Consider the following 15,402-nt stretch of genomic DNA (forward strand, 5'->3'; position numbering starts at 1 on the left):
AGCCTTTCAAATGTACTTTATGTAAAACAATTTTTATTTCTGTTAGGCATTGGAGATGAGACGCTGCAAATTTTCCTTTCACAAAATGAAAATGAATTGGACAATTTTGATGAAAATGATGACTTGTTAAAAGATGGTATTGTCTTTTATAACTATTTATTAATTTTTACATTATAAATTCATGCTGTTTTGGTTCAATTCAATACAGTTGCACTGCAGTTGCCAACTGAGTATTTTCCTATTTCCCAGGACAGGTGCTAAAAGTAGCTCTCAAGGTGCCTACTCGTTGTCTATCAATTTATAAACTACCAATCAAAATCTACCTTTGTAAAACTTACAAGGGTGTTATAAAAAAACATAAAAAAATACATGTTCAATTAAACCATAAGTCTAAAGTATCAGTTAGTATCAGAGTGATATTGTATTTTTAGTACTGTACCATCAGCTAAAATATTCATCAGAGCAATATTTAAAAAAATAGTATATGCAGATCCATAAGCTGGCTTACATTTAGAACTGGAGGATCCACCGCCAGCTTCGGGGTTCATTAAGACCGATGTCTAAAACGCCAGCCTTAATAAATGTGCCCCTAAGTGTATAAAACATCATACATCTACCAATACAACCAGGTCTAACTGTTACTAATACAGTTTGAATCTAATACATAAGGACCTGTGTGTTTGGTAATTTTGTTGGCGTTCCAACAAGTAGAACTTTCGACATCTTCTGTTTGTATCCTAGATGGTTGTGATGAATATGATGAAGCATTTTATCGCATGAAAGAGGCAAGTAAAAAGTCATATCTGCACGATATCCAGCAAAAGATCGAGAAAGCAGCTGATGAGCTAGAGGAACTCAAGAAACACCAAAGATCCATAAAGAATGAGGTAAACCTCCATTGAGTCATCATTAAGGTTCTCAAAAAATTCCAGTTTACGATGGGTTCATAAACAGTATTCATCACCTATCCATAGGATAAGTAATAAACGTCAGATCAATGGTGGTTTTGATTTTTGTGGCCACCAGTAATTCCAAGAAGGTTGGCCCCTGAGTGCCCAGTCTGAAAGTAATGTTAGTGTGCGTGTCATTCCACCTCTGCATTCACATATACGGGCTGACATACACAGCGCTCAGTCCCATAGCAGTGAATGGAGCAGAGGAGTGACATGTGCACCACAGCTCAATAAAGAGAGGGAACTAAGGGAACCTCGTTCTCAGGATCACTGGGGGTCAAAGCAGTTAGACCTCAAGCGGTCCAACATTTATCGCCTATCCTTTTAAATAGAAAAAGCCTCTTCTCGAAGAACTGATCTATTAGTGAATGTACAGTATCACAATCTAGAGAATGTATTGCCATGAAAAATCTCTTAAATACCACTTGATTTAACATAAAAAATAACCAATAAATATAAAGTATATCATTTTTCTGCTAGATGGTAAATGAAATAAAGGGGGAGTTCATACTAGCGTTTCGCTTTCCGTTATAGCATTCCGTTCAAATGCGATTCAAACTGACAATAATAGAAGTGTTATAACAGAAAGCCAAACAGATCACTTTAAAGGCATTCCATTTTAATCTATCCTAATAGAGTTAATAGACCCAAAAAAACGGAAACCAGCATTCGGTCACAGTTCCTTTATTTTGGAAGGAAACAAAAGTCCTGTCTGCAGGACTTTTTTTCTATACAAAATAATGGAAACCAGGCGCAATGCTGCTTTCCGTTTTTTTTTCTCTATTCAACTCTATTAGGATGGATTAAAATGGAATGCCTTTAAAGTGATCTGTTTGGCTTTCCGTTATAGCAATTCTGTTATTTTCCATTTTATTCGCATTTGAACGGAACGGTATAACGGAAAGCGAAACGCTAGTTTGAACTCCCCCTAAACTGGCCATATCAGTATATTAGAAAATCTGACAATTTTGGCAGGATTGGCTATCTAGCGTATATGTGGACCTCATGGCTTTCATATGATGGTGGTTGTCAGGGAAAGGAGGGATTGAACATGTTGGACTTCAACATGACTGATCTGTTTAATAGGAGATAAGCTGCTATCAGAGGGTTCTGATAGCAGCTTATTTTTCAGTTGTTCAGCAGACATTTGTATGGCCAAGGTAGATTTATCCTTCCATGAGTCCTAAAAATAAGCAACAGCTCCTATAGAAGCTGAAATGCCTGACATTTCCTGTTGTCAAAAAAATATTCCTCATTCTCCCATGTACACCCCTAACATGCACAAGGCAAGGTATAAACATGACAATCATACACAAATTTCCAGGCCAATTGGAGCTTTTTCGATTCAGGTACAAATGATTTGGACCAAAATTCAATGTTCTGACTGATATGTCTGAATCCAAACCTAATCAAATTGAGTGATTCGCTCATGTCTTCTACTAATGTGTATTTACACATGAATAGTGTAAACTTTTATTTAGAAAGTTGTCTTTTTTTCTCCCATTATTTACCATATCTAGGTGATGCACTGGTGTAGTAAAGTAGACAAACCGTGTGTTGAAAGACTCGTCCGATGCCAAAATCCCCCATATCTAGTTGCTCAGGTGAGAAAATGTTTAAAAAAATAATTTACTGTTGATTATATTACTACTACAACAAATGTCATCTACAGTGGTCACTTGTCAAATGTGACTGAAAATTATATAGAACAGTGCCAAAGAGAATGGGTTGTAGTTCATCATGATATGTGACTCCTCTGTTCTCTTTAGATTCTGGAAATGGCATTGGTCATGATCAGTTGCCTCTCTACAGCTGAAAACATTAATGACCTTCAAAAATCTCCTGTAAATGAGAAGTCAGAAAGTAGAGCTAGTAAAAGACTCCAGCCTTCTCCTGTAAGCAAATCAACTCCATCCAAGAAAGGTGAGAAACACTGTATAAAATGGGAAAGAGGATGTCATAAGACCACGGGTTCAGCATCCAGTATATCTGCACAACTTTATCTAATTGACTGTCAAACGTTTGTGACAATTTATGTTTCGTACCTAATGACACATATGTAATAAGATCAAATTATGTCCATGTAAACAACTAGGTATGAGAGATCCTACTGACAAGGTTGACAGAGCAAGGTGGAAGAACATACAATATCAAATTGGAGAAACCAGCAAATTTGTCGACATGATACATCAGTAAGTGTTTGCGAAATGTATTACCAACTCCATGTAAATAGCTTGTATATGGCATATAACTGCCATTCTGAATGTTCTGATCAGGTCTTTCTCTGCCATGTTCTGCTTCCATTTTGTTAATTCTGTTCCCACCGTTCTGTACTTTGTAGTGGGCTGTAGGCAGAATTGTGAATTTGCATGCTATGGTCTATAAATGCTAGATTTGTAAATTACTGTACTTTTCTTGTGAACTTTGGGTAGATACCAGGAATGTCAAAATTACTGTGGCTTTCTAAAATGTGTATGTAATCTTAAAGGAAGTAAATACCCCGTCCTCCTCCTCTATGTTCAGTTTTCTTTGTTCTTTGCTTTGTTTTTCCCTGAAATGGATTGTGTTTAAGCATAAAACCTTTCGATATGGTGAATTACATTAGGCTTTTAGATTCAGCTATTGCTGTTGCTACACGTCTTGTCTACAGTGTTCATATTTCTAATCAGGATTGCAAAGCTTGAAGATGGACTACCAGAACAGACCTTAAAAGATGTTGAGGCCTACCTTGGCAAAGCTAAAGAAGGGTCACATGGTGTTACTGGTGAAGGATCCTTGTTGGAAAATGCTGCTCCTTGTAAGTATAATTTATATTGGAACATGTCATAGTGATAAAGATTGATAGTTTGTTTTTGTTTTTTTTGCAAAATTGAAAGGCACAATGTTCAGATGTTACATACAGTATGAAATTAGATTTGAAAATAATGTGCTTTTACAACTTTTTTTTCACATACATACATACATTTAGCATTTTTATAGTGGCTGTAATTAACAGAAGATTAGCTCAGAACTAAAAAAATATATAAAATACATGGTCACTAAAAGACAGAACAATTAGCAAAATATGTCATAAAATACATTTCAAACTATTACTTCAGCTTTAGGACTTATGTCAGTGAACAAATACAAAACTTATCAGGTTGCATAAACACATTTAAGGTCCCTTTAGACGGGACGATACAGCAGGCGATTGTCGGGAAGAAGCATTCCTTCCCGGCAAATGCCTGCTCGTCAGCGGAGGAGACCACTGTATTTACATCCAGCAATCTCCTCCTCAGTATGGGGAGGAGAAATCGCTAATGCTATCGCTCGTTCCTATACAGACTCATTGTTTGCCGGCAGCAGAGCATGATTAGAGTGTTTCGCTCTTTCATCAGGTAATTGGCAGCACTTTTACACCGCCAGATAATGCTAACGAGCGTTCCTATGAACGCTTGTTATTGATTATTTAGTGGATTCTTGGCCCATATAAAGGGCCTTTTTCAGTTGTTGTTTATTATTCTTTTATTATTCATCATTTACAACTCAAAACACATTGAAAATGAGGTTATTTATTTTAATGCTTTATCCCAGAAAAATCTCATTGTTTAGACGCCCAAGGCTCTGTTTACATCTGTATCAAGGTTTTCATTTCAAATGGAAACTTGACCGAGTGGGCTCTTATGTATGGCAACTGATCATTCAGACCTCTTGGGTTCATCGTATTCATGAACTGGATATCTATTAGAGGACAATAAAACTTTCACACTCCTTATCTACAGTATATCCTATGTATGCTACAACTGTTTGTTTCCTCCTCCACTAATATTGATCTGCTTTCCATAACTTGTCTCATCTACCTCATTATTCCTACACTGAACTAAAATATAAACGCAACACTTTCGGTTTTGCTCCCATTTTGCATGAGCTGAACTCAAAGATCTGAAACATTTCCTACATACACAAAAGACCCATTACTCTCAAATATTGTTCACAAATCTGTCTAAATCTATCTTAGTGAGCACTTCTCCTTTGCCGAGATAATCCATCCCACCTCACATGCTCATTAGACAGCATGAATATTGCACAGGTGTGCCTTAGACTGCCCACAATAAAAGGCCACTCTGAAATGTGCAGTTTGATCACACAGCACAATGCGATAGATGTCACAACGTTTAAGGGAGCGTGCAATTGGCATGCTGACTGCAGGAATGTCTACTAGAGCTGTTGCCCGTGCAATGAATGTTCATTTCTCGACCATAAGCCATCTCCAAAGGCGTTTCAGAGAATTTGGCAGTACATCCAACCGGCCTCACAACCGCAGACCACGTGTAACCTCACCAGCCCAGGACCTCCACATCCAACATGTTCACCTCCATGATCGTCTGAGACCAGCCACCCGGACAGCTGCAGCAACAATCGGTTTGCATAACCAAAGAATTTCTGCACAAACTGTCAGAAACTGTCTCAGGGAAGCTCATCTGCATGCTCGTCATCCTCATCGGGGTTTGGACCTGACTGCAGTTAGTCGTCGTAACCGTCTTGAGTGGGCAAATGCTCACATTTGATGGCGTCTGGCACGTTGGAGAGGCATTCTGTTTACGGATGAGTCCTGGTTTTCACTGTTCAGGGCAGATGGCAGACAGCGTGTGTGGCGTTGTGTGGGTGAGCGGTTTGCTGACGTCAACGTTGTGGATCGAGTGGCCCATGGTAGAGGTGGGGTTATGGTATGGGCAGGCGTATGTTATGGACAACGAACACAGGTGCATTTTATTGATGGCATTTTGAATGCACAGAGATATCGTGACGAGATCCTGAGGCCCATTGTTGAGCCATTCATCCACGACCATCACCTCATGTTGCAGCATGATAATGCATGGCCCCATATTGCAAGGATCTGTACACAATTCCTGGAAGCTGAAAACATCCCAGTTCTTGCATGGCCAGAATACTCACTGGACATGTCCCCCATTGAGCATGTTTGAGATGCTCTGGTTCGGCGTATACGACAGCGTGTTCCAGTTCCTGACAATATTCTGCAACTTCGCACAGCTATTGAAGAGGAGTGGACCAACATTCCACAGGCCGCAATCAACTCTATGCGACGGAGATGTGTTGCACTGCGTGAGGCAAATGGTGGAAAACACCAGATACTGATTGGTTTTCTGCCCCCCCCCCCCCCCCCCCAATAAGGCAAATCTGTGCACATTTCAGAGTGTCCTTTTATTGTGGGCAGTCTAAGGCACACCTGTGCAATATTCATGCTGTCTAATCAGCACCTTGATATGCCACACCTGTGAGGTGGGGTAGATTATCTGGGCAAAGGAGAAGTGCTCACTAACACAGATTTAGACAGATTTGTGAACAATATTTGAGAGTAATGGGTCTTTTGTGTATGTAGGAAATGTTGCGTTTATATTTTTGTTCAGTGTGTGTTCTTTGGTGTACAAACATGTGAAAGACGCCTGATGAAGAAACCTAAGTAGTCTCAAAAGCTTGCAATTGTGTCATCATCTTTTCAGTTAGCCATTTAAATCAAAGGAGCATTAACAGAAATGTTTCTCCTTTTGACAAGATACTGTAAGTATTTATTGTTGTGTAAGTCATAAACAGTTGTAAATTGAGAGACATTTGGAGTATTCTGATACCATTACTTTATTTATTAGATAACTATATCAAATTACTCATATTTAAGACTGTTACCTCAAATTGTACATTAACATTTTCAGATGCAACTCCCCAGTCCATCACGCCAGCCAAAAAATATTCACACATTGATTACAATAAAAATAAAGAAGCAAAAGGAGGAGGAATTACTATTGCAACAGCCCGATACAGCTCGGAGGATGCAGCATCTCTGGTGGCATTTGTTGTTGCCATTGTGGAGTACACTCGACTTTGTGCACCGCTCAAGGAATGTCAGAAAAAGTTGTCCAATTTAGAAAAAGAGAAAGAAGATCTCATATTAAAAGAAGCACAATCAAGAGTGGTGAGTATATGGCAATGTTTTAGGTTGGTGATGAAATCAACATTCTTTCTTTAAAGGGTTTGCCCAATTTCCCATATCAATGACCAATCCATGGGATAGGTCATCAGTGTCAGATGTGTGGGGGTCTGACTCCCGACAATCCGACCAATCAGCTGTTTGAAGAGACTGCAGCGCATGCGTTTGCTTCACTGTTTAAGTTGCAGCAGCATGTGGTGTAACTACAACTGCTCCAGAGGATAGGTCATCAATATGGGAAACCAGACAACCGTTGCTTATTACGTGTGGATTTGCCACACTGATCTGCATGCAGAAAATTTGCATCGTAATACAGTACGAACTAAGCAGATTTAATCTTCACATTGGGGAAGTTATTCCACATATAAATTGACTTGTGGTATAGATTTTGAAATCTGCAGCAGGTCAATGCTTTCAGTAGATTTTCATTGAGGACTTCAACCTTTGTTTTCCAGAAACACAGCACATCTGCATGCTATTCCACTTGGAAAATCCGCATTGTGTGCGTGTAGCCTCAGGGTACTTACACTTAAGGGCTCTTTACAATGGCCAATTGTACAGACAGTTGTCGGGAAGGAAGTGTTCCTTCTCAGCAAGTGCCTGCTCGTCAGGTCTATGGCCAGTCTGCCCCTGTAGATCGCTAATGCTATCGCTCATCCCCATACAGACTTGTTGTTTGCCGACAACAGAGGCTATTTACACAGCAAACAATGATTTAGTTGGCAAACAACGATTTAGGGGCCTACACAAATGATCCAATTAAGCGATGAACGAGCATCACGAGCGGCACATTTACACCGGCAGATAGTCACTAAAAAGGATTCCTATAAACGCTCGTTAGCAATTATCTGGTGGATTTTCAGTAAGGCTACTTTCACACTAGCGTTTCTCTTTTTTGGTATTGAGATCCGGCAGAGGATACCGGAGAAAAACGCTTCAGTTTTGTCCCCATTCATTGTCAATAGGGACAAAATGGAACTGAACAGAACGGAATGCTCCAAAATGCAATCCATTCCATTTGGTTGCGCTCCCATACGGGAGAGCAAACCACAGCAAGCTGCGATTTTCTTTCCGCCATGGGATGCGAAGCAAAACGTCATGACCCGCAATGCAAGTCAATGGGGACGGATTCGTTTTCTCTGACACAATAGAAAACGGATCCGTTCCCCATTGACTTTCAATGGTGTTCATGACGGATCCATCCTTGCTATGTTAAAGATAATACAACCAGATCAGTTAATAACCGGATCAGGCTAAAACGCAAGTGTGAAAGTAGCCTAAAGGGCTCTTTAGTAAAGTAGATGGCAGGAAGGAAAGTGATTTTGTTTACACTGACAATAATACATTCATAAGCAGTTTGCAGTCAATCATCCATCACGTATTTTTCACAAATAATTAAAATGTTATGTTGTAGATTTGTTGCTGCTGTATATTAATTATATTAGAAGCTGCATTTTATCAAATATGTTCTAAACACCTACCTATTTGGCTGCACTGAGGCTAACATTCATTTCAGGGGGTTCATAGAATTTTCTGAGAATTCAGTGTTTTATTTCATATATATGGGTTATTTTGCTGAATATTTTAACAGACTTAAGGGCTCATGCACACGACCCTTGTTGTTTTGCGGTCTGTTTTTCACGGATACGTTGTTCCGTATCTGAGTTTTTTTTCCTCTGATTTAAGTCCTCTTCCGTTCCGTTATTCCACAAAACATATCCGTATGTGATCCGTTTTTTTGCGGATCGGAAACGGAAACAGTAACTTATTAATCGCCAAACACATGAGCAATATGGGCTGAGCATAGCATTTCTACAGTATGGATCCGCAAAATACGGATGAAATGCGGATGACATACGCATGTGTTCCGTGTGCGTTCCATATTTTTTGCTGACACATTGACTTGAATGGGGCCTCGTACCATGATTTGCGGACAATAATAGGACATGCACTACTTTTTTGCGGAACGGAAATATGGAAACGGAATGCACACGGAGTACCCTCCGTTGTTTTAGCGGACCCATTGAAGTGAATGGTTCCGCATACGGTCCGCAAAACAAACGGAACGTAAGCGGAAAGAAAATATGCTCCTTTGCTTGTGTCCCATCATTTTAGCTACAGCAGCAGAACAAAAAACATTGGTCGTAGGAATATGGCAATTTAAGCCTTGTCTGCAGCTGTTTGACTTGTGGTAAAGGTGGCAGTGGTACAGTGCTTGAAGTCACTGAACTCTTAAGTACTCATCATACTGTATACTATGTATAAAGTAACTATACATAGTAAATCAAATAAAAGAAATACATTAAAACTATAAAATAGATGTTTGATCCACAACTGTATATTTAAAAGTACTTTTTGCTTGAGAGAAAGCTTTACATATATTCTGTATTGTACAAGACAATTCATTTTTTTTCCCTTTCTTTTTAATTTAATTTACTCATACTGCATGTTTAATTAGTAAGACTTTAATCAAAACATTCTTTCAGCAATTTATTGAATATTAAACCAAATGCTATATCAAGATAATTAAATGCATATTTTATTCAGATGCCAGAGAGCTTTGAAGAAGAGCCGGTAGTGTTGCGTCATCAGACGCTAAGCGCGCTCACAGCAGATGATCTTCCTCCTCTCCAAATAGAGGTAACAGTTCATATTAAGTTCGGATGCATAAAACACATATCTTTGATGCAGAAATTCATAATTTTCCATCAATATCTTGCTCTCCTTGTATGCAAGCTATATGTTGCACCACAGAAAACCACAATTCTAAAATAAAATTTTACAAACTAAAGCGAATATCAAAATAAAATGTTTTTTTTTTTTAGATTTTGTTTTAATTGTTTTGGTTTTGGGTGATTTTATATGGTGACAGACTTCACTACTTATTTTTACCAATACCCTGTCACACTTAGTTGGAAATTGCTAGTCCCATTTAAAGGGAACCTGGCACAGTAAAAATGATGCCTCATCTGCAGGCAGGATATTATAGAGCAGGAGGAGCTGAGCAGAATGATGTTCAGATGTGTGTGAAAAGATTCAGTATGACTTGTATTTCATTGAATCAAATTCCTGCTTATTCTACGATTAGTTGTCGAGTGGTCGGTCCTTCTCAGTGAATATCTCTGTATTCACAGTCCTACAGGGAAGGCTGTTAGTCACTGAGTTGGACCGCCCACTGGACTACTAACAATAACTTACCAGAAAGTTATACTGAATCTTTTCTTCCAAATCTATATATCAATAAAACACCATGATCAATGTGACGGGTTCTGTTTATAAAACCCATGAGTTTTTCCATATGGTTATTTGATGAGTACAACCCCTTCCTTTAAACCAATTTTTTATTTACTATTATAAGTAAGTTTTCTGTATAACCTATTAATATTTTGCACTGTCATTCTCCTGAGCACTGATGCTTTGATGCTAGGGTACTGAGTAGGAGAAAAGATCCTGAGCTATCTCAAGTGAACCCTCACTATAGGTATCTTTTTTTTTAGATAATTTCAAGATCACACAAAACACTCCAGATATTTGAGTGGAGGTGCTTATAGGCCATTTGGTTTTCAACACAGTAATAGTGAAACTTCCACACTATAAGATTTGTAATCAGCATTCTATAGCTTTCTACTGAACCACTCTTCTGTCTTACTTCTATTGATCTACTCTTGGCAGTAAGATAGCCTGATGAAGGTCAGTTGACCGATTACGTTTTCCAGCAATGAGTTAATTTCAATAAAAACAATTGTGAATAAGAATCAGGATGTGTGGAACTTTAGCAGCTTTTTAGATAGAGGCCTTAAAACTTAGTTGTGTGGAACAATTGTCTCCTGATAATTAGCACTTTTTTGTGTTTATGCTTTGTGTATAGGCTACTTTATAAATGCTTTGCAGGATTTATGCAACTTGTTGATAGACTACTTGAAATATCCATTTATATAGAATATTTATTTATAATGACAGGTGACAAAGCTCCATGAAGAGTATGATGCTGCTGTCAATCATAAGCACCGACTTGAGGAAGAACTGCAGTCACACAAGGAGAAGCTTCAGACAGCTGTAAATACGCTGGACAGGTCTGTTAGTTCATCATTTCAAATAATATACTATATCATTCACTTATATATCAGCATCTGGGAGCTAGACTTTTGGTTACTCTATTAGTTAACTGTCTATTAACTGTTTTCATTAATGTTTTTAAGATTGAAAATTCAAGAACAAGAATGGAGAGAGAATTTGAAGCAAAGTAGCATTAGTGATCTACTGACAAACTGTCTGCTGGCGGCAGCTTTTATCACATATTGCCCTGCCCTCAGTGTGGGAGGGAGGTGAGAAATTAAATGTCCTGTTTAAAAGACTTTAATTGAGCTGTTTTTCTGTTATCATAAAATAGTAATGATATGCAGAATATAAAATAATGTATTTAAGAATATTTTTATGTGCTGCATTTTATGTTAGGAGGAGAGTTACTGATTTGCTGTACAAAGTCTGTGAGAGCTGTGATCTTCCCCTTCCAGAGAGAACGCTCCTGAAGGACCTGCCTCTCATTCAGTTCATGCAGTCTCCGGTAATCTACTTATTGCAAAATGTTGCCATTAATGTTTCCCAATTATGTATTTTTATAATTTGAGACTCAATAATTGTTTAAAAGACAATGCTAACGTTCCTATTTTCTGTAGTTAAAATAGTTTTTTTTTTTTTCTAGATTGAAATCAAGACATTGGAGAAGAGGGGCCTTCCAACAAATCCTCTTGCTTTGAATAATTCATGCATTTTTTCAAATACAACAGCCAGTAATTCTTGGGTCTTAGTGAGCGATCCCACAGGACAGGCTATTAACTGGATTAAAGGCCACTTGCCAGAAGATACAGTTGAAACAATGTACAATGTAAGAATGAAAAATAAAAAATATTTCTTTACAGTATACAGTACGTAGTACTACAAGGTGCTTACAGTATATAGTACTGTTGAAAAGTATAGGTGTGTATTTTATACAAAGGGGCATATTCACTACTGGTTTACTATCAAGCAGTACACCAGTATTAAGTTTTAGTGTAGCATTCATCGTTTTAACATGGTGCACATAACTTGAAGAATATGTGGGAGCTGGTAAGTTACACCAGACTGAACCTCTGCACACCTGTTCTGTCTGGCTTAAAGGCTATGGACACCTTTGGGGGCATTTTTTTTATTATGCATTTTACTCATTCTGGGCTTAAAAACACTTCCTTTTTTTAAATTGAAAAACGTTAACAGTTTTCCCTCTACAGCTGTTAGTTTCTATGCATTTGCAGACTAGCAGGCTTTCTGTTCATAGTAAACCCCCTCGGACAGCTCCGATTGCTCAGTCTGTAGCCCTAAACTCCTGACAGCTCATAAACACTCATTATAGCTCACTTATTAACAAACTGATAAGTATTAAGCTATGATGAGTGTTTAGGACCTGCCAGGAGTTCAGAAATAAGAAAAACAGACTAAGCTAGCTTTAGTATAGATATTATATGCTTGCTCTCACATGTAAATAACAAAGTGATTTGATCATTTTCAGACTCTGCTTTCTGAGATGGACACATGCCTGACAGTCGGACAATCCCTTTTGCTGACTTATTGTGAAATACAAGACCTATCTCGTGATATTCGCCTTGGGCAGATTCTCCGTTCTAAAAGAGAATTTACACAGCATATTTTGCCATTCAAAATGATGGTATGGGCTGTCACAAATGCATCTTTATATGTAATGTAATAAAACAAAATAGCTGTAAAGCATGTAATGTACAGAGCTTGTAATGTAGTATTAAAGGTATTGTCCCAAGATTTCAAGATATTATCTAACCACAGGATAGGTGATAAGTGGCTGATCGGTGGGGATCAGACCAATGGAACACCCATGTATGAATGGAGTGGTGGTCAACTCTATGGGACAGAAGGAGCAGTGTGCTCTGTTATCCTGGCCAGTCCCATAGAGATGAATGGCGTGGCAACTTGCATGTTCAACCGGGACTCCATTTAACCACTTTAAACTGAAATGAGGGATAATGACCAATGTAACTAGGCTATTTTCTCCAACTTTTTACAGGTGGGGGAACATGAAGTAGAATGCCACCCTTCTTTCCGTCTTTACCTGCATACAACCAAAATGCCACAAGAAGTTCCTCCAGAAGTAGCCTCTTTCTGCACCATACTGTACTTCTATCAGGACAGAGAAGGATTAGTAGAGCAGCTGTTGGACAGATTTGTTGAACTAGAAAAGCCTAGACTAAAAGAGGAACACCTACAACTGACACAGGTTATTTTTTTTTATAACTGTCTGTTATGGTGTGTTATTAAAATAAAAAAGACTAACAAACGGCCTTACCCATCTATTATCAGGAGTGCTTGAACAACATGGTGACACTGTCAGCTTTGAAAGAAAAAATAATAGCAACTCTGCAAACTCATGACTCACTCTTGCACAGTTTATCGGTTACTAAGAAGTTGGGAGACTTGACACTGCAGCATGAAGAAGCCACAGAAATGTATGTTCAATAAGCCTATGTCTTCTCTGTAGTAGAGTCTGCTAATAGTAGTAGTGTCACCAAGGACCTAGTAGAGTCTAGACTTCTCCAAAAAACCCATACATGCAGCATCATCTTGAGAGTAAAGAAAAAATACAGAAATACAGAAAAAGAAAAAATATCAATCGTTCACCTTAATCACTTTTTTTCATAGGTACATGAAGACTGTTGCCTCAGAAGACAGCTTGTTACTTGCAAGAGGAGGTTTCCGTGAGATCGCTGTACGGGGTGCTGTGATGTTTGACACTACGAGAATGCTCCAGGAACTTAACAGAATGTATGACACCAGTTACAGACAGCTGCTGCAACTATTTGATGTATCGGTGGCTCATTCAGAAAGGTGAGTTCCAGATTTTGAATGATGTGGAACTGTGCACAGTGTGACAAGCAAACTCAAGAAAAAAGACGCTCACTCAAAAACTGAGAGCATACAAAGCTAAATGTAAAAATTCTAACAATAATTGAAGTGCCTCTTAAAGTCATTAGTGTCAGTGGGTCACCACTCATTACAATTCAATAAGGTCTCTTTAACACATCCGTGTCTGCAATGACATCCGTCAAGATGTCTGTGAAGGTTCTGTGTTTGGTTTGTGTGTCCGGTTTTTGCCCTCCTTGTGTCAATCATATTCCAGGGACACTGCTAGACTGAAAAATAATTTCCAGGGCATCTTATACCAACGGTCCACGAAAACAACGGACCAAACACAGATGGCATCTGTGTTGTGTCTGTGGTTTATACAGACCCATAGGCTATAATGTGTGTGAGGGACCTGTAATGACAGACAAAATATGGCATGCTTCGTTGGTGTCACCAAGGACCTAAGGTCCATGGAAAACCACTGATGTGTGAATATACACATTAAAGTCAATGGTCCATGGAGTCGATGGACAGCACAGAACCGTATTTCACTGGCATGTGAAAGAGGCCTAATACTGCAGAAGAAACTTAACCCCTTCCTAATACCAATCTGTAGTTGTATGTGATAGCTGCTAATGTGCTACACTAAGGGCTCTTTCACACGAGCGGATGCTGTGTGTGGAATCCGCTGCGTGAAAGAGAGCCAAGCCCCGTTCCGGACAGCAGAGACACGGAGTATTAACATGATTGATAATGCTCTTTGGCTCTCTGTGATCTTTTTACTACAAAATCACAGTCTGATAAAGTTGTCACCGTGATTTTGTAGTAAAAAGATCCCAGAGAGGCAAAGAACATTATCAATCATGTTAATGCTCTGTGTCTCTGTTGTCCGGAGCGAGGTTTGACACTCTTTCACGCAGCGGATTCCACGCACGGCATCCGCTCGTGTGAAAGAGCCCTAACTGCCAGTCTCAGTGCTTCTTAGGTTACAAGGAGCTGTTCTGGTGTAAAACAAAGTAAAAAAAAAGTAATGTTCAGCTTACCCATACCCTGCAACTCTCGTTTAGACACTTACCAAGTTCCAGGTTGAACAACTGTAGAAATAAAAATACATTGACCACACATCTGCATGTTACACATAGATCTATTGCTGCTAGCAGGGGTGTCCACAGGTTTTATAGACACCTATAGTAAAACTTAATATGGGCCCGAAGTCCCTCACAGTTTTATTACACTCCCATGCAATGTGGAATGCAAAGTACAATGCCCCAGATATCTGACCAGCTTGTGTTTTTTTTTATTAAGAAGAAGAAAATTTCATTTTCAAAAATTGTAATAACATAAGTCGCCCTCCTCCTTACCCACCTTTTCCAAAATCTGTCAGATGAGTAGAACAGTTACTTCATAAATATACTACTTATGCTGAGCACCTTATTTCTCAATCCATTTACGCCATAAACACACTGATAAGTCTCCCCATGCAGCTCTTTGTCTCATTCAGTTTATTATATAAAACTGACTGCCTAAAGCCACCACTAGGGGGAGCTCAGTGCAGAG

General features: G+C 38.8%; 1 protein-coding gene across 1 annotated transcript in view; it reads left to right on the forward strand.

Moving 5' to 3' along the window:
* The window catches only part of LOC120998141 (dynein heavy chain 5, axonemal-like), a 268,121-nt gene that overhangs the window by 221,080 nt on the left and 31,639 nt on the right, over positions 1 to 15,402 (forward strand). Inside the window, 16 exon segments of the mRNA XM_040428685.1 lie at positions 47 to 136; positions 742 to 887; positions 2,474 to 2,557; positions 2,723 to 2,876; positions 3,049 to 3,145; positions 3,623 to 3,750; positions 6,662 to 6,921; positions 9,484 to 9,576; positions 10,897 to 11,009; positions 11,136 to 11,261; positions 11,392 to 11,500; positions 11,639 to 11,821; positions 12,482 to 12,637; positions 13,010 to 13,219; positions 13,303 to 13,448; positions 13,642 to 13,827. Coding sequence (XP_040284619.1) covers positions 47 to 136; positions 742 to 887; positions 2,474 to 2,557; positions 2,723 to 2,876; positions 3,049 to 3,145; positions 3,623 to 3,750; positions 6,662 to 6,921; positions 9,484 to 9,576; positions 10,897 to 11,009; positions 11,136 to 11,261; positions 11,392 to 11,500; positions 11,639 to 11,821; positions 12,482 to 12,637; positions 13,010 to 13,219; positions 13,303 to 13,448; positions 13,642 to 13,827 — 2,281 coding nt within the window.

The sequence above is a fragment of the Bufo bufo genome, chromosome 4, assembly GCF_905171765.1.
Source record: "Bufo bufo chromosome 4, aBufBuf1.1, whole genome shotgun sequence".
NCBI lineage: Eukaryota > Metazoa > Chordata > Amphibia > Anura > Bufonidae > Bufo > Bufo bufo.